Below are 23,890 nucleotides of genomic sequence, written 5' to 3'. Positions count from 1 at the left end.
GTTGTGTGAGGGCGGCAGTGGGTGCCCTTGAGGGAGGGGCGGCAGACGGAGATGTGAGGATATGTGCCCCGCCAGTGTCTTTGTATGCTAGCATGTTCCAAGAGTCTCCCTGTAGCGCCTAGTTTCAGTGTGTCTCTCTCTGTGTGTATGTCTCTGAGTCTCTGCCTCCTTTGGAGTGTCTCGCTCTTCTTAGCGGGGAGGGGATTGGTCACGCATGACTCATCTTGAACGGAGCGGGGCTCCAGCGGCAGGGCGGTCGTCGCCGCAGCTGGAAGGGGAGGAGGACAACGAGGAGGGAGAACAGGGGGAGGAAGAGGAGGAGGAGGAAGAGGAGGCGGCGGCGGCAGCCGCAGAAGCAGCTGCAGGGACCTCTCCAAGTTTGTCGGGACCTTCTTCAGAGGCAGTGGTGCCAGCAGCCAGGGAGGCCAGGACTGCGCTCAGGCCGGGGGCGGGGAGCTGGGGCTGGGCCCGGGGCGGCGGGGCGGGAGCCTCGGTTCTCCAGCTCTCCCAGCAGCCTCTGCCCCCAGGACTCCCGAGGCCCCACTCTGCGCCTCTCTTCGCACTGCGCGCCCACCGAGCCCTCCCGCTCCCGGGCCCATGTACTGGAAGCATGAGAGCGCCGCCCCGGCGCTGCCCGAGGGCTGCCGGCTGCCGGCGGAGGGCGGCCCCACCACCGACCAGGTGAGCAAGCAGGCGAGTGGGTGAGCGTCGGGGATCCTGGGGCCAGCGGGAGCTGGGATTCAACCCGGCCGGGTCGGGTGGCGGGCGGCAGCAGGAAGGAGGGGTGCTGAGTGAGCCCGGGAGAGTGTGTCTGCAAGTGTGTGAGCGTGCGAGCGGGCAGGCGGGGGTGGGGGGTCGCGGAAAGCGGGAACACATTATGCAAATGTTGGAGGAATTTCTCAAAAAGCGATTTAGCAAAGACATAAGCGAATCAAGAGGAGGCGAGGCCAGTATTGTCCGTCTGAATAGACGCTGATAGCGCCGATGCGCCAGAGGTTGTGCCGGCGCAACGCTGAGGATCTCGATGAGGGGCCGGTCCCGGGAGCTCCAAGAGTCTGGAGGGTTCTCTTTCCTCCTCCAAGAGGCCTCTCTTTTCTCTTTTTGGCCTCATTTCACTCGCCGATCTCTCCCTCTTTGGCTTGGGGCTTCCCTTGAACTGGCCTTCCAAAGGCGTTTGAATCGGTGTCAATATCCCCGCTTCAATTTCCCGGCGCGCGTCGAGCGGGCGGGCGGGCGGATGCTCCTAGCGCTCTGGGTTTTATTTTCTCAACCACCACCACCACTACCACCACCACCACCCCCATCTCCTTTTTATTTTCTTTCTTTCTCTCTTTTCTCCTTTTTGCATTTTGTACCGAGAGTAGGAGAAGGGAGGGGGCGGAGGGAGAAAAAAATTCGATTTTTAATTACTACCATTAAAAAATCAAATTTGCAATTCTTTGGGCGGCCTGATGGATCTCACTGATTGACAGTTGGAATTGACACTCTGGCTACCTCTTATCTTGGGCATTCACGACAATTTCTAATTGCAGGTAGTTTGTGTGTGTGCGCGTGTTTTTTTTCCCCCTCAGAGGCTTGGATTGCAAAGGAACTAAGCGATTACTTCAAGAGCCACGGGTTAAGTGCAGGGAGAGGGGGAGAGAGAGGGAAAAAAACCCAATCCAAATTCAAATTGCTTCATTAGAGAGACACCGCTTTTGTGGGGAAGGGCTTTAAATGCCCACTACAAAGTTAGGACTCATTGTTCAGCTCCGGTTTATATAACAGGCGAGGGGAGGCGCTGGGCTCTGACAGCTCCGAGCCAGTTCAGCAGCCGCCGTCGCCTGCATTCCCTCCCCCTCCCCCAGGTGATGGCCCAGCCAGGGTCCGGCTGCAAAGCGACCACCCGCTGTCTTGAAGGGACCGCTCCGCCTGCCATGGTGAGTCCTTTCGGTCCTGCTTTCGGCCCCGAGTCCCCCCAACAGCACAGGCCAGGGCTTCTGGCTCAGCCTTCCGGCTACCAACCTCTACCCCTGCGCTGGAAAACTGCCGATTGGAGCCGCCTCTCGTTGAGCCTTGGTTTTTCTGGCCTGGAATGTGAGCTTTGGCTGCTTCCTGCACCCAGGATGCGCTGTGTTAAAAGTTGGGGGCCGTCCCTTCTTCTCCAATAGGTCCTTTCATTCTCGTACTCCAGCCTAGGGCGCGACATCCCTGGCACATTTCGGTATCAGTCGGTGCGCGAGGGAACCAGATTCTACTCTAAGTACTCGGCTAAGCTTCGCTGTTCCTCTCTCCCATTTCAGGCTCAGTCAGACTCAGAGGCCTTGGCAGGCGCTCTGGACAAGGACGAAGGTAGAGCCTCCCCATGTACGCCCAGCACACCGTCTGTCTGCTCGCCGCCCTCTGCCGCCTCTTCCGTGCCGTCTGCCGGCAAGAATATCTGTTCCAGTTGCGGTCTGGAGATCCTGGACCGGTATCTGCTCAAGGTGAGTCAGGGTAGGTGTTGCCTTGCTTGCCCACGGGTGTGGTTTGCAGCCCCTGTAGGGAAGCAATGACCTTGCCAGGGCCATTTTCCTCGGCCTCCCAGTCCAACTGCTAACCGATCGCGATCGCGCAGCTTTGGGCAAGTGTGGGAGGAGGTCTCCTTTTGCCCCGGTTCCAACAAGAGAATGCAAGGTTGTATCTCAATTTCCTTGAGCCTCTCTGTATTATAGAAGAAAAGTAGGGAAGCCATACGCCCCTTCTGAGCTTCAGTGTCTGTCTCTGCAAATGAGGCTGGGGAGGCTGGGGGCGGGCGTGAAAGAGGCCCGCGCCGAGCCGACCCCCACCTCTGCCCCCTCCCCAGGTCAACAACCTCATCTGGCACGTGCGGTGCCTCGAGTGCTCCGTGTGTCGCACATCGCTGAGGCAGCAGAATAGCTGCTACATCAAGAACAAGGAGATCTACTGCAAGATGGACTACTTCAGGTAGGCAGCGGCCATCCCGCCAGCAAGCGCTGGAGCATGAACGCTTTGCACACGCGTGCCTAGGCCACTTGTGTGGCCTGTGCTCTTCAATTCCTGGGCCCTGCCGTTCAGAGTGCACAACGCGGCTCAGCGCACTGGCCCGGCCCTCCTACTCAGCACGTCTTACACAGAAGGGAGCCAGTCCCAGCCTGAGTTCTGGCGGGGGATCTGCCTCGGGTTCCTCCGATCTGACAGGCCTTGGCCACGGGTCTGGTTCCATCTCTGGTCTTTTCTGGCCCCGAGCACCAGTTGTGTTCTGTTGAGCTCTGATGTCTGAGGCTCTGGCCCGGATCATTTGGATCCTGGTAGCCATCCCGTTCCATCTCTAGTGAGCTCAGCTCTGGTTCCAACTTGAACTCCAGTTGTGCCATAGTCTGTCCTGGGAGGGATCCTGAACTAGGCTCGGGACTCTCCTTCTAGCTTCGCTCTGCTTTCAATTTTGGGCTCAGATCTGCTCCAGCCCCAAGCGCCAACGCCACATCTTACTCCAGCCCTATCTCAGATCCTAGTGCTTAGTCCTAAGCACCAACATCGATCAATGCCTTGGCCTCGATTCTTGCAGTGGTCGCTGTTTAAATCTGGAGTCACGCCTTGACCCCAGGCTCCCGTTCCCTCCACTGCTGGGACACCGTTTCTGCCCAGGCTTCAACTCTGCCTAGGTCTAGGTTCTAACTTTGGGCCTCCAGGACTGGCTCTCGGAGAGTCGTGTTGCATTTCACTCACTGGGCTGTATATACTCTGCGCCGCGGTGCATAAATTGTAAATCGTGTTCTCCATAGCTCACAAGCTATCTTCCCTGGTTTCATGGTTCTGCCTGGCCCTAGCCGCTCAATATCTTGCAGGAGCCTAGCTTCTAGCCACGCAGCAGGCGCCTGCTGACCCGGTCATGGGGTCTAGGTCACGGCAGTGCCTAGGGGCCTCTGTGAATGATCTGCCAGAACTAGGCAGGAAGCAGAGAGTCTGCAGGAGAATGGTGTAGAATTGGTTCTTCAGAGAAAGAAGCAATGCTTTCTTCTAAATGCTTTCTCCGGAAGTGGAGAAAGTTACCCTGTGGTATACATTTCTACACACACACACACACACACACACACACACACACACTTCTTGGAGAGAAGTTGTGACTCAGTCTTCCGGAGAAGACCTCAGCCCCAGAAAACTTTTGAGTCAGGGAATGTGTGTGTGTGTGGTGATCCTCACTCACGCTCTTTGAAGCTTCAGGGCCCTAGAAAGAACTCGTGAACTTAGGAAGAAGTGAGTTAGAACCTAGGAAACCAGGAGAAGCATGGTTAGGACGCAGGCTCTTCATGTCATGGGGATAGGGTACTCTGCCTGCCGATCCTAAGACTCTGTGATCAAAGAACATGTGTGTCTATATGGTCTGGAATCTGCAGTGGCAAGGACTTGATACGGAGCAGGAACAAGGCACATGGACAGTGGCTATGTTCTTTTATAGAAAAAAAAAGCATGTCTTTCTATTTCTTTTGTGAGTGTTGAGAGTGTAGGTCTTACATGTGAATGCTGAAAGTGTGTATGTGTGTGTGTGTGTGTGTGTGTGTGTGTGTGTGTGTGTGTGTGTGTGGTTTGCAAGTTGCTCAGAACAGGGAACACATACTTGGGCGGGCAAGTTGGGATGAAACAATGCTAACGTCATTCTCTACCTCTGAGGTGGTGAAGGGTGTGGTGCGAAGATGTATCTTTTCGCTGACAACTGTTGTATATGTACACAGACAAACAGAGGTTATTGCTTGTGTAACCAGGAATATGAAGTCTCCTCTTACTGTCTCCTCTGATGTTTCATTGGCTTAGTTTAGGCAGGAAATGGATATTACAGGCATTTTCTAGACACCTTCTACTCTAGGCCTAACTTCGATTAGAGGTTGGAAGACACTGTTGAGGGCGATCCTTTTGGATGTGGCAGCTGTCAAGGACCTCAAGATAGTGTCCTTCCTCCAAAGGATAAAGCTAGGCAGATTCGTCCCTTGGCTTTTCTAATGACAAAAGCCCAGGCAGCCTTATCCTGTGTCCAAATTCCTTTCCATTTATCTCCAGGATGGTTGAGACTCCTTGAATGATATATGCTTTACGAGACCTTGAAGGACTAGTCAAAACTAGGCTCTTCATTCCATCATTTATAGCCTCCACTAACTCCTCAGTCCACTGCACTGGTGTGGTGGATGCCATGTGTAGCCAACCTGGGAAGAGGCAGGAGCTAGAACTCTGTAGGGAAATTACGAGCTTGGGCAAGTCCCAGCATCTCTGCCCTGGATATTTTTTTTTCCAAGATGGTCTCTCTGAACTGTCAAGGAGGCCACCAAGAGTGGGCAGTCCCCACAAAGGCTCATAACCGGCAGTGAATATGAATGCTTCGCTTATTGTTATTATGATCACTGACAAGGTGGGCACCTGTGAGGGCATTTCCACAGGCAGCCTGGAAAGCTGAACCCACCTGTCTAGCTCGGTCATTTCTGGGGAAAGGTTCTGACTGATAACTCTTTTCCAATGACAGGAGATCTCAAAAATAAATAAATAAATAAATAAATAAATAAATAAATAAATAAATAAAACAGGCGCTAAGTTAAGAAAGGAAGTCAAGTGACTAAAAGCTCACTTTGTCCAAGATGAAGGTAGAATTTTGAATTTTGTGAATTTTTCTGATCCTTTCTCTCCTGGCCAGATCTCCATACTGTAGGCATAAGTCATCTCTGGCTGACTCACCAGTAACAAAAATAATAAAACCAAAGAAAGGGAAAGAGAAAGCCTGCAGAGAGCGCATCAGGCGAGGAGGACTATTGTTTGTCTGCCTGAGCAGCAACACAGACTCTTCCCAGAGAGACTGAATAACGGTGTGTGGGAGGCAGAGTTCCCGCTCAAGAACTATGGCTTAGGGAAGGCCAGCTATGCTGCTCCAGACCTCTGTTTCCTGAAACAGAGGTCAAGGGTCGGATGGGGTGTGGACTGAAGTATTCTGCCAAAGGGAGGCAAGATCTTCCAATCGGGTTGAGATTGGTGAGGAAGAGAGTGGTCAGGGCTCCTAGGAAGGGGCTCTTGGGCTCCCAGGCTCCCAAGAGCTTCTAACCTCTGACCTTGTCCCCACAGAAGGGTTTTATCCCAGATTCTATCTCCCCCTCCCCCTTCCCTAACTTTATCTTGTAGATTTTTTTTTTCTTTCAGTCTCCACTGGCAAGGGGTTGGTGGTTCAGAAGTTAGAGGCTAGGAAGAAACTCCAAGTTCAACAGGGAGAGAAGTTGCAAAGCATGGGGTGGGGGAGGGGGGGAGGATTGATTAGTCTGGTGCTGCTCATGTATGATTTGCACTTGGTCCCCCCCATTATGTACCCTTGGCTAGGTTTCTGGACATTTTGCCCCTGTTTTTCCAACTTGTTCTCCAATGGGTGAACTCACCAGCCATTGTGAGTTCAACTTGATTCTATGTACCCCTACTCTTGACAAGTCATGGCAGAACATAATATCACAGGGAAGTAGGATTCATTTTTGGAGCATTTGTTTCTCCACTGCCGTCAGCCAACACACCCCAGGGCAGTTTTTTAAGGCCCCTTCATCTACCTACCTATAGCTGTTGCCCTGTGACCTTCTGGTGGTGCCCTCTAGACCCCCTTGGCATCCTACAGAGTTGTGCCCATTATGTAGAAGAGAAGACCTGTGTGCAAGGAAACAAAAATCCCAGGGTCATCCAGAGATTGAGAGCACAGAGTGAGGCTACCAAACCCTTTCTCTGCTGAATCTTGTATCTTATTTAATCGTGTGATCCACCTAGTATGATACTGCCAGCACCCCCTTGTTAGAGGAGGGGAAACTGACACCCTGAGGGATAAGGTCACTCAGCTAATGAGTGGTGATGCTCAGATAGTCCCCACGGTCACCTGACTCTACAAGTCCATATGCTTCTTCTACAGTCAAGCGGTGTCTACCACTTTGTTGTTGTTGTTGTTGTTGATTTGCAGTGGTAAGGCATAAAGAGTGACAAAGACCCCTCTCTGCTGTTCTTATCCAGTTTTCCTGATTCACATAGAAAGTGCCCACTGTATGCTTTGATGTGTGACTCTCCATGTGTGGCTCCAGGGGCACTAGCGCCTGAAGAGAAATCTCTTCAGCAGTAGATAACCAGCTACTTTCCTAAGACCAAAGTCCTTGGTCCTCATTCCTTTTCTCTTTGGCCATGGGAGTGGGGAACAAAGAGTTCTAGGGGTGGGGGTGGGGGGCTTTAGAGTTCCAGGACTAGCTGAAGTTCCTGTTCCCTGCTTGGTTCAAGACACTGGGCAGAGGGGGTGGGCTAGGGGGTGGGTGCAAGCCCTTCAGGCTTCTCTGGCCTTCTACCTTGAGACCAAGCTCTATCTCTGGACTTAAGCCCCTTTCCTTACAGCTAGGATCCCCTGGGAGGCTGGAGCCTGGAAGCTAGCCCCCCTATGTGGAGAGGCCCAGCAGCAACCAGCTGTTGGGGGGACAGATGTTGGGGGATGGAGAGGAGAGCTGTGAAAGAAGGAGCCTCTGGCCAGGATCCCCAGGCAGGCTTGGGCTGCTGTTTAACCTTTTAATTGCTGGTTCTGCACCCCTTTTCTTTTTAAAGATTTTTTTGTAGACAGGAAAGAGGGAGGGACTGGGAAGAGCTTCGATTCCAGTTTTCCTTGTTTGCCTTAAGAAATCTATACCTCTCTGTCTAGTTTGTCTCAAACCCAAAATAAGTGAACTTCTAGTTCCTTTTGGTCTTAAATGTAGGAGACCCCACCCTGAACTTCGTTTCCCCATGTAGAAAGGAGCAATTTAGTAGGCGGCAGCGCTGGGGCGGCAGGGCGGGGGTATTCCAAAGGGCTCATTTTTAGAGGCTCTTTCACCCAACAAACAATTAGGAGCATCTTCAGTGAGCCTGACCTGGTCAACGGTGGAGTTCCGCCTACGAAACCAGGTGTCCGGATTCCTGCTCTTTAGTGTGGGGAGAGGGCTTGTTGGTATCCCTTTAACTGTTGCTAGGATTCACAGTGTCTGTCGGCACCTTTCCATTCTCAAAGCCATAGGCCCAATTGCGTCTCTGTTTCTGCCTGTGGTGTGCTGGGACCCCGGTGGGGACGGCCGCACTAAATTCAGATTTCACAGTATGAGTGAGGGGGCCGGTAGAATCGTCCCCCAATCCCTTTGGCAATTCTTACACATCTCTTTCTTGAAGTTTCGTTGTCTCCTCCCGTGATGCTGATTTTCGTTGCTTCCGGAATGGATGGAGCGGCTGGAGCTTCGCAGCCTGTCTGGAGAGGAGTTTGTCGCTTTGTCAGACCTGGATGGTAGCTTCCTTTCGCTTTTTCTCTGTGAACTATACCCTGTCCCGAGGACACTTTGTATTTCCAGACACAATACATACAAACACAGGTAATGACACCGCCATGCCACGTTTTCTCTAGGGATCTAACTCGATGGTTTCATTGACTGGGTCAATTACCGGCGCCTCAGCTGAGCAGTTGAGACAGTTCAGAGGGTGAGAAAGTTGCTGGCAGCACTTGCTTAGGAGCTAGGTGATAGGGGAACTGTGACCTACCTGTGTAGGCACCAAATCGGACATGCAGGAAGGAAGATCAGGGATTCCCACAGAGATTGGGACCAGGAGTCCCATGGAGTCAAGTATGGAGTATTTTCAGTGCAGAGGACCACAGCTGGAAGCCAAAGGCTGCTGCCCTTCCCTTCTCCTTGATCCCCTAGTTGAACTTTTTAGAATCTCTGCCAAGAGTGGGTCAACACTGTCCTCCACTGGGATGCCAGGTTCTCATCTTCTCCATTCCAGCCACTCCTAAGCAGGCTCTAGGTTCTTCAGCACCTCGAAGGGACCTCAGATCCCACCACATGCTCTATATTGTCTGGAATGAGTCGTTTGTTGTTTTTGAACCTCTGACTCCAGGTGTGAAAAATGAGTTTCTGGGTCTGTACCTCACCGGTCTCAGCAAAGATGATGGGAGTGCAATAAGGGTAGCCTTAACTAACAGGAAGCCAAGGCTCTGGGAAGGGCTGCTTGTTCAGTGCCCTGAAAGTACCAAACTACAAACAACAGAGAACCAGCCTCCCAGAGGCAGCCAGAAAGTGGTTCCACTGGGGCTACCACCAACAAAGCTGCGTGTGCATGGGGGCATGGGGTTGGCAAAATAGTCCCACCTCTATTTTCTGAAGGAACAGAGACCACAGACTGGACTCTCCCACATGAAGTCACGGAAAGAATCTATTTGTGTTGGGAGGTGTTTGACTAGGCAAAGGGCTGAAGCTCAGGGTGAGCAAACCTAGGGGTCTGGTGCGGATTCCTGGACCAGAGGAGAGTGACCTCTAGGAGTTTGTGTGAGAGCCTGAGCTAATTGATGTGCTGCATTTCAACACACACACACACACACACACATACTCACTCACTCACACACACACACTCACACACACAAACACACACATATAAACACACTCATGCACACAAATACACACACACACACACACACACACACACACACACACATCCATCCAACAGCCAATTACTTGAATTTGCTAAAACAGGCAACACCATGGTGTAACTGAAGTGAATTTTGCTGAGCTGTTTAGTCACACACGGGTAGTGTGAATGTGCTTTCCAGTGGAAAGGTGCTGGCCCTGGGGACAGAAACACAAATTCTTTTTGTATACTTACCCCATCTCTAAGCATGCTAAGGATGAGGCAAGCCAAAGATCCAGACACTGAAAGAGCAGCATGAGATGGTGGGAAGACATGTCCAGGGAAGAAATGGCCTCCAGAGGCCTGAGGTGGGGAAATGCTGGAGGTGGAGAGAGGAACAATTGACTGAAAATGAGCTTCCACTGTGGCTTAGTAGCCTATACCAAGTCTAGAGTATAGGGTAGGAGAAGATTAGGAAAGCGATGGGTCTGAGAAGGATGTGGTCTGTTGACTTTTGTAAACCCAAAGCATCTTGGACTAAACCCTATGAACAGTGTGGTGCCACCAAAGACTATAATGAGCTCAGGGAACAGAATTCTGTGTGCATGGTAATTTTTTTTTTTTTCTGCTAACTGCAGTCTGGGTGATGCATTGACAAACCAATCCTGGAAAGTAAGAAGCAAGGGCAGCTGGGGCGGTGAGAGGAGCCTGATGGGAACCAGGCCAAGCAGGGCAGCAGAGGAGATGAAGAGGATGTGGTGCATCCAGAGACTCGCTTCATTAGCTGGAGGCATTGCTGGATAGGGGCTGAAGGTTCTGATATCTGAGCTGGAGGGCTGGGTGAGTGGTGGCTCTGCTTCCTGAACAGTGTGTGCAAGAGGAAACAGGGTTAAGGGCTAGGACAGTCACAGGTGAGTCAACCTCACAAGAGAAACCTTCCCCTAGTGCAGAGGCCCTGACTTACACACAAGGTAAACTAGGCTCTGCTGCTTCCTAGAGGGACTCCCAGTCTGATGATCCAGGCTGTGGCTGCCTACAGCCCCTTACAGAAAGGAAGGAGAGAAGTGGAAGAGACAGAGAGACCAGCAGAATGGAAAAATAGGCATAAGAAACAGGGGACATTTGATTTAAGCTCCTCCTCCTCCTCCTCCTCCTCCTCCCCCTCCTCCTCTTCCAGTTAGTATTAAGATGTCTTGGGTGCTAGAGTTCAGGACTACTTAGGTTCTTGGTTGATCAATAGGCACTAAACAAATAGTAGCAGTCATCACTGTGGTCATCCTCACAGTTCTCCAATCAAGGAAAATGGGAAGTCAGAGCAATTCAATGATCTGTCTGTGTGGGGTCACAAAGCTAATGAGTGTGTGTAGGTGTATTCTAAGAAAAGCTGAGACTACAGCTTCATCTTTGGAGTCAGGCATGCTTGGGGGGGTGCTGTCCTTGATGTAGTTAGTGAATGTATGATGTGGTGAATGTATGATGTAGTGAAACTCATTCTGGGTCCCGGATTCCCAGATTTCCTCCTCTGCAAAATGAGAATTGAGATAAACTCTGTGAAGCATTAGAATCTTGCAAGGCAGGTGATGCTCAAAACTTTCCCTGCTAGGAGTACTGTTGTGTTTTCCTAACACCTGTGGTGTATTCTAATGAACAAATGTCCAACTATAATGAAAAAATATGCAAATATTAAGTGGTTGCTGTAGAGTATTTGAAAAACTCAGCAAAGCAAGAAGGAAATAAAAATCTTGCTCCCAGCCATCTTCTTGGTGGGACTTGGATGCATAGGAGTAATGGATTCAAGTGTAAGGTAATGTGGGGGAGTGGGTGCCAGGTAAACCCTGGACGATAGAGCAGGATAAAGACGAGCCCGGTCTAAACGTTATTTTCCTTGTTCCCTTTGTCCCGCAGCCGATTTGGAACTAAGTGCGCCCGCTGCGGCAGACAAATCTACGCCAGTGACTGGGTGCGACGCGCGCGCGGCAATGCCTACCACCTGGCATGCTTCGCCTGCTTTTCCTGCAAGCGCCAGCTATCCACCGGTGAGGAATTCGGCCTCGTTGAGGAGAAGGTGCTTTGCCGCATCCATTACGACACCATGATCGAGAACCTCAAGAGGGCCGCCGAGAACGGTACCCAATCCGCCCAACCCAGCACCTAATCCCAGTCCTTTCCCGTTCCCTAGCACCCAAAGTTCGTGGTCCGCACAATTGTACTGGCTGAGCGGTCCCAGGAACACCTGGAGGCAGCATCGGGGTGGGGCTACACGTGGAGCATGCGCTCTGGCTCCATCATTTGCATGGGCTACTAAGTCACTACCTAACCTTGTAACAATCTCACATGGCTCCCAGCGGCCTACATGCTCCGCTAACCCCCACCCCATTCCGCCTGCCAGCTGCCTGGGCAGTCCAAGAGATAAGATGTAGCCCCACATTCTTCCCACTTCCTGATGGGCCACACAAAGCCAGAGGCTAAGGGTGGGTCATCTTAGATCAGAGGTTCTGAACATAAACATTTTCAGTCTCCGAGTCTTGGAGACGCGGCTTTACCATACAATGTCAGCAAAGGAGGAGGATTTCTTTTTCTCATTGGGCCTCTTCCCGTCCTACATCTCCTCATGATACCTAGATGTTGGACTAGAATGTTCCTTGAATCTCCTCTGGCTCTGGCATGATTTTCTGAAGACATTTATCCTAGGGTCTTGGTGAAATTCTTCAATGCTGCGCGCAGTGGGGGTGGGAGGCACGAAGTGATGTAGAAGAGGAGGTGAGGGAATCCGAATCCTAAAAGGGACTGGAGCTGTGGGCAGAGGCAGCAACCCTTCCCGTGATTCTGCTGTCAGGATCTATGGATACTGCTAACTTCCCTGGAATGTGGTTGGATGTATAAAGCCTTACAGCCCTTTTTTTAGGAGCTTTGTGCTATATCCCTACTCGTAGCTAGAAAAGCCGCAGAGGTTATTTGCAGTACGTACCTTGTCAAAGCTTACATCTAGTAGGTCTGTTCGGAAGCTCAATATCTTACCTATCATAATACAGCATACTACATACAGCATGCTATATCCCCTCTGCTTCAGAAACCCCTTCAACAGCCAGGAGGCTCCTGGGATGTGGTTGCCTCTGAGTTTCATTTTTCCATCTAGAAAACTAGGCACACTAACTGTTATCCTGCCTGCGTTTCTAGGAATATTAATGTCACGCAGCTTCTCCCTACCTCAATTTCCAGGCATCAGTGGGAGGGCTAGTAAGGAACCAAAAACTCACCAAGGTCATCATTTTCTCCTGCTAGGATCAGTAGCTAAGTAGGGAGCAACTGAACTTGGTGCGCGCTGAAGTTGCCTGTGTTGTTTTGGCAAGTCAGCAGAAGAGGAGGGCTAGGAAGTCAGAGCTTCCTTTCCACCTTGGTTAATCAGTAAACCACAGCCTCCTTTCACTCCTGGACCACCCAGGGCCAACCTTTGCCATGCCCTTGCCAAAGACAGCCTATTCAGGGAAACTTGAACGCTTGGGGCTTCAGGTCACTGACCGTCATCAGCATTAGCTATTGCTTTTCTTTTAAATAAAAACAACACACACATGTTCATTATAGAAAAATGAGGAGGCATGGTTAAAGAAGAAGTTGAAATCATTCTGCATGTCATTATCTCCCTGTTTACATTTCTATTTTTCCCTTTGTACATGTAGTTTCCCCCCTTTCTGCATAGTTTTCCCCCCTAATTAAAACATTACAGCAAATTGTAAGCCGTAGTTATCCCTGAGTGGTGGAGTCACTGGTGACTTTTTTCCCTCTTTGTGTTTGTCAGAATTGTGGGCTTTTGGTAAGAACAGTGTATTATTTTTGCATTCAGGAAAAACGAACTGCTAAAATGGGAATATATTTGCTGGATTACAATCATAAGAACCAAAGTATTATAAAACGGACAGACAACACTTAAGATATATCCCAGTCAATAAATTATACTTTGGAGAAGGTAAAATGCAATTGTTTTAAATACTTCAAACGTTGCTGAGGTGGCACGCCTTTAGTCCCAGCCCTCTGGAAGCAGAGTCAGGTGGATCTATGAGAGTCAAAAGCCAATCTTATCTACATACAGAACGAGTTCCAGGACAGCCAGGGCTACACAGAAAAACACTGTCCCCAAAAAAATAAAAATAAAAAAAGGGGGGTGAGTTATAGCTTCAGCAACCCGTGCTGTTGTTGCTGCTGCTTCTTCTCTTCCTCCTTCCCCTTCCTCTCCCTTCTCTTCCTCCTTCCTCTGCCCTCGCCGCCCTCTTCCCTCTTTTTAAATCTCCACCGTGATTTCCCTCCAGCTCAGCTAAGACAGAGGTTAGGGTCAGCTCGGTTCCAGTTTCGAGGCAGAGGATTTGGGGTTCCCAGTCAGGAGCTTTCCTCTCTCCGCTCCTTAGTTTCCTCTCTTTAAAAAAAAATGGGTGATAGTATGTAAAGGAAGCTCTGGGCTCGGGGACTAGGGCCCTGGGATCCCCGCTCCCAGCCACTCGCTCCTGACCCTTCCAGGGACAAGCTCCCCCCCACCCCGTCCTTTCCAGGCTGCCACTAGAAGAGATGGGGACGCGTGGTCAGCCGCTTCTGTCGCCCCCCAGGGAACGGTCTCACGTTGGAGGGGGCAGTGCCCTCGGAACAGGACAGTCAGCCCAAGCCAGCCAAGCGCGCGCGGACGTCCTTCACGGCAGAGCAATTGCAGGTACCCGGGGCGAGCCCCGAAGCGTGTGGGCGGGGCTTCGGAGTGGGCGTGGTTGTTCGGGACTTGTGACTCCGCCCCTTGTGCGGGGGACCCGCGTGAAGTCGCTCCAAGGCTGAAGCTGCCTGGGGCGTGGCCTCGGACCCTGAGCCTCTGATTGGGCGGAGGTCTCAGGGCCCTTCTGCGCCCCACAGGTTATGCAGGCGCAGTTCGCGCAGGACAACAACCCGGACGCGCAGACGCTGCAGAAGCTAGCGGACATGACGGGCCTCAGTCGCAGGGTCATCCAGGTGGGGCTCCGAGGTCTCGGCCTTTAGGTCTGGGGTGAACTTTAGGGAAGCGCTGAAGCTCGTAGTGGTACGGATGGTCGCGCGTGCACGTGGCCGCCCCTATCCAGTGTGGCCTAAGGACCCCAGTCGGCACGGGTTGACCCTTTTCCTTGATTACTGAGAGTGCAGAGGCTGTCGTTCCAGGTGTGGTTTCAAAACTGCCGAGCGCGTCATAAAAAGCATACACCGCAGCACCCAGTGCCGCCCTCTGGGGCACCCCCGACCCGCCTCCCTTCCGCCCTGTCCGACGACATCCACTACTCTCCGTTCAGCAGCCCAGAGAGGGCGCGCATGGTCACCTTGCACGGCTACATCGAGAGTAAGTGATGCGGATTCTGGGGTCGCCAGGACAGCGGGGAAGGGGACGCTGAGGCCTGCTCCTGGGCTCCATATGAGGGGCGGGGGATCTCAGGGAGGTAGCCTGGTGCATAAAGTTGTGAAGCGGGTCAGTTTGTCTCCTTTTTCCAGTGAATCGGGGCCCTTGGTAGAGGGAACCAATAGTAAAACTTAAAGCAGCCAGTGAGCATGTGCGTGGGATGAGGGGGTCTGCGTTCTGATGGGCAAGACAGTTTAGGACAGAACTCAGGTGAACGTATGGTTTTCTTTCTTTTTTTTTTTTTTTAAAGATTTATTTATTTATTATTATAAGTAAGTACACTGTAGCTGTCTTCAGACACACCAGAAAAGGGCGTCAGATCTCATTACGGATGGTTTGAGCCACCATGTGGGTGCTGGGATTTGAACTCTGGACATTCAGAAGAACAGTCGGGTGTTCTTACCCACTGAGCCATCTCACCAGCCCGAACGTATGGTTTTCATTGCAGTGATTCCTATAGGAAGAGTGCTGGGTGGGAGTGTCCGGAGATGCTGGGGTCTGAGGACTGCCTCTGAGCAAGCTGAGCTCTGAAGGATGGAGAAGATTTACTGATGCACTTAGCCTGGGGGGAGCTGAAAAGTGGGCAAACCCTGACTCAGAAGGCATCCTGGTATGGGTGCGTTTGGGGAGCAGAGGCCATGGTGGCAAGACCACTTAGGGCTGTGAGACCTTTGGACAAGCCACAGAATGTCCTCGATCCTATCCGTTTCCTCATCTGTGAACTAGAATAGTGATAATGCCTCTCAAAGGATGTTAAGAACTGATTGACATGGGCATCCAGACTCTGAGTACTTCCTGTGTTCTTAGCACTGAGATACAAGAGTCAATAAATGGGTTAGATTTGCATTGTTCCTGGGACTCACTCACATTCCAATGGAGAGACAAATTCCTCTGTTTCAGTCTGTCTGTCTATCTCTCTTCTTTCCTCCTTCCCTTCCTGAAACCCACATCATGATAGCAAGTGCTGTGCCGCCCACCGAGCTATGGCCCCAGTAGAGACAGTAAGCACTAGAGGGGTGGGTGTGTGGTGGTGAAATGACCTTGAAGCTGGAACCTGGATGAGTGAAGACTTGGCTTAGATTTCTGAGACATGAGGAGTCAGTGAGCCAGCTACTGAGCTTAGTTCAAAATCTCTTTCCCTTTGGGGTCATTTCTTCAAAGCTGGGTATGACCAAAAGTGTGGGGTGGGGAACATACACACTCATACCCTCTCCTTCAAACAATCATCTTAGGCTCCAACTAAAAGGGGATCCAATTGCTTTGTGCTAGAGGCGATGCCGTCTGAGTCTCTAGACATTACATAGACTAGGAAACTAAAGGGTCCACTGTAAGTTCCAGAGACTCTAATGATTACATTCGGGCTGTAGTGTAACTGGCAGCGATCAAATCCCACCCTTGCCACTTCGAAGCTTGGTGACATGGAGTGAATTTCTTGAACCACCATCCCGTTTCCTCTTCTGTAAAAACAAGGACAATGAGAGTAGCCACCTCAGTGCAGTATCGTGAACATCACCGAGATAACTGGCTGAAAGGTCCCATTTAGTACATACAAGCCTTCGAAGGATTAGCTGCTTTGGGATGTGCTGTGGGTTCAGTTGGCAGAGCAGGGAGCAGGGTCCTGTCTACTGCATCAGGCTGCCAGCTGGAACTGGCTTTCTAGGCAGTTCCATTTCTGAACCTTCAGCTCATCAGGAGGGATGCTTTTCCCCTTTTGTTTCTAAACAATGACTTAATGTTCAGCCTGAATAGAACCTATTAAATACTTACTGAAGGTGCCAAAGACTGGGGACTCTCTGGTTGCCAGGGGTCTTGGCAGCCAGCTAATACTTGGTATGTGGTTGGTTATGGGTCTAGGTGACTTCTGTTGATCAGGACTCTGTTGATCTAGCCTAGATCTCTCTTTGCTAGAGCAGGAGCTCTGCTTTCCTTTCTTCTTCCCTGGGAGTCAGAACGCACCTCTGTTGTGTGACTGAGAGGACAAGCCAGCAGTTTACTTTACAGTTAACTAAAAGCAAGGTGTTTTGGGTTTTCTGAAATATTAAAGCTGCAAACTGAGTATAGGGTTTAGAAACAGACACCAGGGGTAGGGTTGAAGGAGGGTGCCCTTCCACTCTTTGCAGTCAATGAGATTCAGTCCTTAGAATCTGATTTCAAATAATTAAAAAATAAAACACCACCTTTGGAGCCAGACTCCAAAAAAAAAAAAAAGTGCAGTTATTTGAGTAATTTGAAGCTGTTCAGAGATTTCTTGAACACCCAGGGAGTTAAGAATCCTCAATTAGATACAATTGCCTTGCCCTGCAGAAGAGAGAACAGTGTCTCAGAAAGGCACAGTGACTTGTCCCAACTCATCACTTGCAAGTATCTGTCTAGGCTCTTTCTGTGAGCAAGTAAGACAGAGTCTAGAGAAGAGACAGGCAAATGAGTCCTTAGCTGGAGCAGTAAGGAGGCTGAGATGCAAGGGATTTGGATCGGAACCAACGATGGCCTTTCCTCACCAGGCTTTTGTTGTTGCTGTTTTTGTTTGTATATTTGTTTGAGACAAGGTTTCTCTGTGTAGCCCTGGCTGTCCCAGAACTTGCTCTATAGACCAGGCTGGCTTCCAATTCAAAAACCCTTCTGCCTCTTTGACCAGAGTGCTGGGATTAAAGGCACGTGCCACCACTGCCCAGATTTCCTCAACAGCTTTAGATGTTGGAATAGGGTACAGAAATTCATTCAACAAATATTTATAGAGTACTTCGCAGGGGCTTGGAGAGATGATTTGGTGATTAAGAGCCCTGGGTGCTCTTTAAGAGGACAGGGGTTCAATACCCAAAATCCACTTGGCAGCTCAAAACTGTCTATAACTCCAGTTCTAGGGGATCCAGTGTCCTCTTCTTCCCTCTGTGAGCACAAGCCATGTAAGTGGTGCACAGACAAAAATTGCAGACATACACACAGGGATACATGCGGGCATAAGTGTGGACATATATGCAGACATACATGCAGGCCAAGCATCCATATTCATAAGATAATATTTAAATTAAAAGAGAGTGCTTTGTATATTCCATGCCTCATCCTAAGTACTAGAAAACCAGAACGGTTTGGGGAAGAAAAAAATCATACTGTCACAGAGCCTGCATTCTAATGAAGAGACAGTATTAAATAAGCAATGAAGTTATATGTAAGTCAGGTGATTAGGGCTAATCAAGAAAACAGGAAATGCAGGAGAACAGGGACTGTTTGTTGGGCTGCAGTTATGAGCAGAGGGCAGTGACACATAAGAACTGGATGTCCTAGGAGGCAGCTGGTAAGCTGTCTTGATGATGCTCTGGAGATCAGAACATGAGGATGAGGGTCTGAATGGGCGGGCACATCCTTCTTTGCAGGAGAGGGTTCGTACATATTCTTATAGGAGTGTGGACTTAGCAGTGAGCTGTGAGCACCTGATAAAGCCCTTCAAGCATTGCAGCCAGCTCAGGTGAGACCTCCTCTAGGGCCACCCAGGCAGCTAGTAGCGGAGATAGAACTCCAAGTTAGTGACCAGAGCACGCAACAGGTGGGGATCCTGTGTGGAGCCTGGGGGATGGGCTCCAAGGCATCCTCTCGTCCACAGGTCAGGTACAGTGCGGGCAGGTGCACTGCCGACTGCCTTACACCGCGCCCCCTGTCCACCTCAAAGCTGATATGGATGGCCCGCTCTCCAGCCGGGGTGAGAAGGTAAATGGAGCCTGGCTATGTCTGGTGGGTCAGAGCCTTCCTGCTGGGAACGGGTTTCTGGCAGCATTCCCTACCACTGAGTGGTTACCATGCCACTTTGTGGCAGATCACTCAGGCCCCCAGTGTGGCCCCAAGGCAGTCATCAGAGCAGCTACTTGTGTGTTTCATGTGCCTGACTTCTCTGAAGTCCTCTTTGTAGCCTTGTCCTCCCTGTCACTTGGCAGTGAGGCCTTATATACTTATGCTTTGAGGTTCTGGGGAGGGTTTGTATCCCACACCATTTTACTTACCTGTTTCATGGGCTTTTCTTCATTTGTTACTGTCTGGAACTATTGGCAGTAACTATCTAGGGCCAGTAGGTCCCAGGGCAAACAGGTTACATGTAACTGAGGGGTCAAATGGCAGGACCTTCTCTGTGGATGTGAATCTGTGGTTGCTCCAGGCATCAATACTGAATATCCTAAAGGATGCATAAGTGTCATCCAGTCTGTGGCTTTGTTTAATCCTGTCCACATGAGAGTTGAAAGTAGCTGAGTCTGCTTTAGGTATACCCAGGAGTGGGTATGAGCCTTATTACTTCAGTTCTGAAATACCACAGAGTTAGTCCTCAATACCATTACTCCCAAACGAGTCTTTATTTCATATGTGGAGAAACGGAGCCTGGGTGAGGGGACAGTGATGGGAAATGAAGCCATGAGGATGTTAGGGGGGATGTGTGTGTGGGAGGTGGACTTTGCCAGGAAGCAGGGACGTGGTGATGGTCCCCAGAGAAGCTGAGCAGGGGGAACTCAGGAGAAGCAGAAAACTCTGAGGTGCCACCACTCTTAGCAGCTCTCCATTCCAGCAGATCTCAGTCGTGGTGCACTTCAGAATCCCAGAGGCAGTTTGGGAAGACACAGATCCCCACATCAGGGATGATGAGGAGCAACAGAGGCCAGCTTGAGTAGCACTGGCTCTTGTCATTCTGAAGGGCTTCCCAGGGAAGAGAACATTCCTTCAGGGCAGGTTCTCTGCCATTGCTTTCTGAAACCTGCTGTGTGCAGAGCTTGCTAGGTAGTGGGCACCATGGGACAAGGGCTGGAGGATGGAGGTCCAGATAACCCAGTGGGACAGCATGATAATACTGCATGAGGATCTGGTGGGTGGGTGTCAGGTGCACACTCTCTGAGCTTCTAATCCACAGTGAGATCTGCTGATTGCTGAGCTCCTTCTCAGTTTGAGGTTGCCACTTTACACACACTGGTTGACACTTCCCAGCCTCCTTTGGTGTGGACGTGACCTTTTCATTATAAAGACGGGGAAACAAACTCAGAGAGGTGGTGCTATTCGTCTGGGAGTGCCAAGTACTGGGATCTGAAGTCTGCATGGTTTGGTCATTGCTGGTTTTGTTTTTGTGTGGCACTTTGCCATTTATACAGTACTCTCTCTGACCTCATCTTTCTTGGCCCCCCTTAGGGGCCTTATAATGCTATGTCAAGCCCATAGAAACTGAGGCTCACCCAGGCCACAGTGAACGCGGCAGAGCTGACTGGCATCCTAGCACCACTGACTTGAAGCTGGGGGTGTTTGTCCTTTGAGACCCAACACTGGTACGGAGGAGGGAGAGTACATAACCTCTGCCTTCCTTCAAGGGCTGTGTGGTTTCGACCAGGTTTGGGGTGGTTACACTATACAGTGATGGAATAGATAGAATCAGGGGGATTCAGAAGAGGATGTGGCAAGCTCAAGGGGAGAGGCAGGAAAGAGAAGGATGTCCATGTCGAAAGAACAGCTGATGCAAATGCATGGAGGAGCCAGAGATTGAAGGATCTCTGATGTTCAGTGTGGCTGAAGTCCAGGGAGGTAGGGAGAACTGGCAGCGGCTGTGTCACAAAAGGCCTGTCCTGTGGAGTGAAGGGTTTGAGTCAGGGGAGCCTTGAAAGTGCATAGGGTTGGGCTCAGAGGAGAGCTTTTATTTCTCAGATGCCTAACTGAGCTGTGATTGTGTCTGGTTCAGCCTGAAAGATGCGCCAGGCTGGGTCATGGCAGCTTTGGCTCTAGGTTCTTGGCCTCTGGGTTTGCCTGTTGAGCCAGAAGCTCTGTTGCTGGGCTATGTCCCCAGCTTTGTTGCCAGGAGCTCTATGCCCTTCCCTCATGACCCACTACCCTCTTCTGTTGGCCCTGGTTGCCAATTCCTAAGTACCTCTGCCAGCCACATCTGATCACATCTGCATGTGAGTGAGGTCTGTTGTATCAGAAGTGTGGGGCAGAACAAACAGCAGAGGAAGGTATTAGCTTTCTCCCATGTCCTTCTGGGAAACCTGTGGGGAGACTCAGAGTCCCCATGGGGCTCATCCAGACTAATGCAGGCCTGGATAGCTGGAGCAGGGTGGAGCTTCCTGTCTCCATGACAACATCATGTGACCCCACAGACCTGTTATGTTTCCAGAAATACATTTCTTTCTGGTTATATACCTGGATTTTACAGCTTTAGCATGTAAAAGGGTCTTAGAAGTCCAGGCTAGGCTGGCCTCCATCAGGTGGGAAGAATGTAGCACCCAGAAGAGAAGAGTCATTTTTTAACAAGAACTCAAAGCCAGGTGCCCTTCAGGCCCAAAGGGAAGCTATATCCAGGGTTGGGTGAAGAATGCTGGAGTCAGGCCACCCAGACTCCCAGATCTGTCACCTCCTCCCCTAAGATCTTCAAGTACAAATAGCTTCATGCAACTTCAGTTTCTGCCTCTGCTAAATGGGGCTGTAATAGTTTCTGCCCTCCTACAATGTTGAAATGAGAAGCAATGTGTATGAAGAGCCCAACACATGTGCCTGGTGCACAGAAGGTACTCAGTAGCTTTTGCTTATCAATGTCTTCTCAGTGGCCCTCTGTATATGGAGGCTATGGATGCCTGAACTCCCCTCCTATATACACATATACCCATGATAAAGCACAATTCATAATTGGGCAAGTCGGGGATTAATAAAATGGCAAACAACAAATCAGCACAGTTGCTGTAGTAACAGCACCACCCATGTTCACGGGGTCCAGAGCCAAGCACATGGTGGGTCTCTGCTGCTGCTCTTGCTCTGAGAGATCACTATTTACACATGAGGAAACAGGCTTGGGGAAGGGAAGTGAGCTGCCCAAGGTTTCACAGCATAAACTGAGAACTGATGCGAGCCCAGGTCTAAGCTCTGAGCCCATCGTTCTTCTCCAGGTCTACAGTCCCCCAGGGCTGCTGCATGCAGAAGGCACCAGTTTAGACACCCCCGTTGCCCTTTTCTTGCAGGTCATCCTTTTTCAGTACTAACGCTGCCGGCGCTTGCACATCTGTCCATGGGCACCACACAGCTGCCCCTCAGCCGCTGAGATCCAGCATCCAGCTGTGGCCAGGGATCCACCACCTCTGTGTACACCCTCACCCGCTGCTGTCCTGCCCTCTGCCAGTGGCCCCATCAACCCAGGCCTGGTCTTTCCCTCTCCTGCTGAGAACCAGAACCCACCAGGAGCAGCAGAGTCCCTCTCTGGGAAGGCAGGCTCCCTGAAATGTGGCATCAGCATGAAAACAAGCAACCTGTCTTTCCTCATTAACTGGGAGTCGCGCTTACCTACCGTCAGCTGATCACAGCAGCAATGGCTAATTCAGTCCGAGTCAACAACAGCCTCCTACTTCACAGGTTCTCTTCTCCCCCATATTGGCCTTTATTTACTACTTCCTTGGAACCATCTCCAAATTCCGAATAGCCAACAACCCCCAACATTATATACTCTGCTGCTTTTGTCTGGAAAACTCTACAGTGTTTGTGGGATGTCCCCAAAGGAAAGCTGTGTTCTAATTTTATCATTTCCATCTGTCTGGTTATGTCAAGTTAACTCAGAAACAGAAGAGACACTGACCAACCCTGAGAGGCCCAACAGGGCAGAGATGGAGGCCTGCCCAGATGAAGAGGCAGAGGGATGGATGGGCAGGGATGGGTGCCAAAGACCCCCCATTGGCTTGGAGGAGAAGGAGTGGGTACGCTGGACTTGGAGAGGTGATGAGAGTTTCATGGAGAGAAAAGAGGAAACTTGAGGGGGGGGGAGTTTCCCCCACCCAATTACCTAGCAGGAGTCATGGAAAGGATGGCGTCTGATCTGCACGATGACACCACTGAATGTTTAGGTGGGCTAGCATTAGCGACCCTTGTTGGCCACTTTTCAGTCCTGAGATGAGGGCCTGAGCCAGTCTTCTCTAGGGGTGGGGCGAGACTACTCACGAGGACCAAGGAACAGAGCCCAGAGAAACAGCAGCCAGAATATTAGTTCTGATTCATCCCTGAGGGAAGAGAGGTACCCATGGCCTCAGTGAGCACATGCCAAGCCCAGGATGCCAGCTGGCACCTCTGCAATCTCCCCACCAACTGCACAGAGCCAGCTCCACCCACTCCTAAGAGCAGAGGCCAACTCTAAAGAAAGGTCTCAGGTTACACAGGCCCCCCATTTATGTTTTCAGGGGATGCCCATTTATCCCAAGCTTATCCTGTAATTCTAGAACCACTTGGTGTCCTGATGCACTTCTCGCCAGAGGCTGCCTAGCAGCATGTGTTAGCCAAAGTCTTCCTCCTTGTTTTGAGAAGACTCCAGGACAGGAAAGGCAAATTCATGGTATGTATGCAATTGCTGCTCCTGCTTCACCTGTGGCAGACATCGCTAATCGATCACAGCACTCTATCTCTCAGAGTCTGGATAAGGTTTCAGAATTCCCATGCTTGAAGTTGGGACGAGACCAACTGTGCTGTTGCTATGGGACTTGGAGGAGGGTTAGGCATGGGTGACACCCCAGAAGGGAACTTTCATCTTTTCCCTTCCAAAAATTGTCAACTGACTGAGGACAAAGAGAAAGCACCTCCCAGAAAGCTGTGAGCGTGGTTTGGTTCAGAACTCCAGCACCCTGTGCCAGGCACTGACTCAAGCAAGAGGAACCTGGCCTGATCCCTGACTTTGGGGAACCCAGATCTTTCCTTTGATTTTTGCTCCTAATGATCAAAACCCCAATTGCAACCATGTGGCAAGTGGCCAGCTGAGCCCAGGTTACTTGGTACCCACTCTGCCTTGAGCCTTCCTTCCCCCAGGGCCTATTTCTTGTGTGGATCACGTGGCAGTAGCATGTTGCAGTCAGACGTCTCCACTACCCTGTTGAGAACAGCCTGGGAATGTACAGGTCATCGAGGCTATTTATTTAAACACACACACACACACACACACACACACACACACACACACACACAAAGGGGGGAACACACACAAATGGAAAAAATTGTAAGCACTTTTTTTGTAAAACCAATGTCTGTTTTGTTACATACCTTTCATGTTGTGCTTTGTAAATGTCTTATTTGTGTAATAAATAAAGTTAATGCGAGTAGAAGTGCCGGCACTTAAACCCA

At 50.7% G+C, this 23,890-nt stretch overlaps 1 protein-coding gene across 2 annotated transcripts; it reads left to right on the top strand.

Annotated features, from left to right (window-relative positions):
• Positions 1 to 384: 384 nt before the first annotated feature.
• Positions 385 to 23,890, top strand: Lhx6 (LIM homeobox 6). 2 transcript variants are annotated; one of them, XM_021184637.2, is made up of 10 exons: positions 385 to 681; positions 1,848 to 1,919; positions 2,283 to 2,465; positions 2,825 to 2,946; positions 11,296 to 11,516; positions 13,986 to 14,086; positions 14,278 to 14,373; positions 14,557 to 14,731; positions 18,387 to 18,490; positions 21,757 to 23,890. In XM_021184637.2, exons 1-10 carry the CDS (start codon positions 598 to 600, stop codon positions 21,775 to 21,777), a joined length of 1,179 nt encoding a protein of 392 aa, XP_021040296.1. In that variant the 5' UTR covers positions 385 to 597; the 3' UTR covers positions 21,778 to 23,890. The 2 variants fall into 2 exon arrangements, with proteins under 2 accessions (XP_021040296.1, XP_021040305.1); XM_021184646.2 differs by lacking the exon at positions 18,387 to 18,490 and having other exon boundaries at positions 386 to 681.

This window comes from Mus caroli, chromosome 2 (assembly GCF_900094665.2).
Source record: "Mus caroli chromosome 2, CAROLI_EIJ_v1.1, whole genome shotgun sequence".
NCBI lineage: Eukaryota > Metazoa > Chordata > Mammalia > Rodentia > Muridae > Mus > Mus caroli.
The sequence above is the reverse complement of the archived record's forward strand: the minus strand, read 5'-3'. Positions and strand labels throughout refer to the sequence as shown.